At 35.3% G+C, this 1,952-nt stretch overlaps 1 protein-coding gene across 1 annotated transcript in view; it reads left to right on the top strand.

The window, feature by feature from the left end:
- The window catches only part of LOC122748848 (caspase-1-like), a 17,061-nt gene extending 15,109 nt beyond the window's left edge, over positions 1-1,952 (top strand). Inside the window, exons 7-9 of the mRNA XM_043994854.1 lie at positions 571-680; positions 1,057-1,188; positions 1,849-1,952. Of these exons, the coding sequence (XP_043850789.1) occupies positions 571-680; positions 1,057-1,155 (209 nt within the window). The 3' untranslated portion in view covers positions 1,156-1,188; positions 1,849-1,952. The remainder of the gene's footprint in view (positions 1-570; positions 681-1,056; positions 1,189-1,848) is intronic.

Below are 1,952 nucleotides of genomic sequence, written 5' to 3'. Positions count from 1 at the left end.
CTTGCTCAGAAATCTCCAATTGCTCCTCATTTTTATCCCTTGTACTAAGAACAATGTTATATACATAGCAGGCACTTAATCAATGTTTGCTTAATTGAATTTCCTAAAAGGTAAAAGACATTGGCTCTGAGCTTTGCCTTTAGGTCCTCCAAAATATTTACTATTGAGCTTTTGACCCTAGTTTCACATCATACTTCTTTCTGCCTTTCTATCTTCTAGCTAAACTAAACAAATAGGACCCTGATATCATCTTGCCTCCTTTCCTCTACTTCCACTGTTGAAATACATGTAATCCTTCAGAATTCATTTTAAGTGGCATTTCCTCTGGAAAACCTTTCTTTTATCTCACTTCTCCAGGTGAAAACATTCTATTTCTTTATAGAAATTTTTTCTAAATCTCTTCTTTTCCCTTATTACACTCTAACTTTTTATCTACTTAAGTGTGTTTATGTCTAAACTTCTCTTTTGGATTATAAATGCCTTGAAAAACAGAAATATATTCTTTTTTTATTTGAAATGCCTTGCCTAAATCAGATGTCTAATAACTAGAAAATTGAATTCCATTCCTAGATAACATGTCTTGGAGAAACACCAAAAAGGGATCTCTCTTCATCATCCAATTAATTCATTGCTTCAGAAAGTATGCTTGTTGCTGTCATCTGTATGATATTTTCTGCAAGGTAAAATAGTAAACATATCATAGGCTTTTATTCCAGTGCTTAACAAGCCTGTTTCTATCCATCTTTATTCTCCATTTTGACATTATGTTTTATTAAGCTATTAAGGTCCTTCCTAAACTGGAAGACCTAGGTCAGAACCAGTCTGACCTGACATAAATCAGAATAGTCACATGTCAATCAGTTCTTCATATTTTCTTCCTGTACTGCAGCAAACTATATCAGTGATCACAAATTTCCAGCAAGAACTTGAATTCATTTCCTCTCTTCTTCTGGGAGGCTTGCAAATAAAAATGGGGATTTGCTTGGTATAATATTTTCCTTGGTTCTGGTATGCATGGATATTTTTTCTCTCAGAAACACATCTCTTTTTGTTTAGGTCCAGAATGTATTTGAGATCCCAATGGAGAAGGTGCAAATGCCCACCATTGAAAGAGCAACATTAACAAAGCATTTCTATCTTTTCCCGGGCAATTAAATCAAATAAGCAGCAGCAACAGTGGCCTCTCAGGTAAATTACACTAATATGAGAGGGTGAACATTTCCCTTCTCCAGGTCTAAATCGGATAACAGAAAAAAGTGCAAAATGACACTTGTTTTGGCTTGTTTTGAATGGGTAGAGGCATGATTCTTATTGGATTTTAAAAAATCTAACATGCCCTTGACCTAATTGCATAAATGAAGAAGGTGATGATCAGGTCAATATAAACCTAACCAGAGCATTCTTTTGTCCAGGTTGATAATAGTGTCTCAGAGTTAGTCTCTCATTTTGATCTTGAATATACTCACATTGGTGAGATTGCAGTAAGTAGCAAGAACATTTTTGGGATTGAAAGCTGATCTATGATGCCCTCACTATGTAGTCAGTTATACCTTTTATTATAGCATGTATCAGTTATAACTCTGGTCCTACATTGTACCCCATAGCATTTCTGTGCAAGGATACACCTCTATGAAAGCATACTGAGATGGAACTTGGTGCTATTGGTACATTTCAAATTCAGATTATTCTGGGTTTTTCTTCCCATTAGTTTGATTGGTAAATATTGGAGGATATCCAGACATAATGCTTTTTTGGCTATGTCTTTTACTACACAGCTTGGCCGTGGGCTAAGAATCAGCTGTGACATTACCCTTTCTCATGTTGTACTTGTTTCTTTCTTTTCCTTAGGGAGTCACAGGTGATGCAGTACCTATATAGCTACCTCCCCCAGAAGACTGTTTTCATTGTGGGGATTTTTAATGTTGCTATCATTCAATAAATATGAAATCAAA

Source organism: Dromiciops gliroides, chromosome 3 (genome assembly GCF_019393635.1).
Source record: "Dromiciops gliroides isolate mDroGli1 chromosome 3, mDroGli1.pri, whole genome shotgun sequence".
NCBI lineage: Eukaryota > Metazoa > Chordata > Mammalia > Microbiotheria > Microbiotheriidae > Dromiciops > Dromiciops gliroides.
This window is presented reverse-complemented; position numbering and strand designations above follow the sequence as displayed.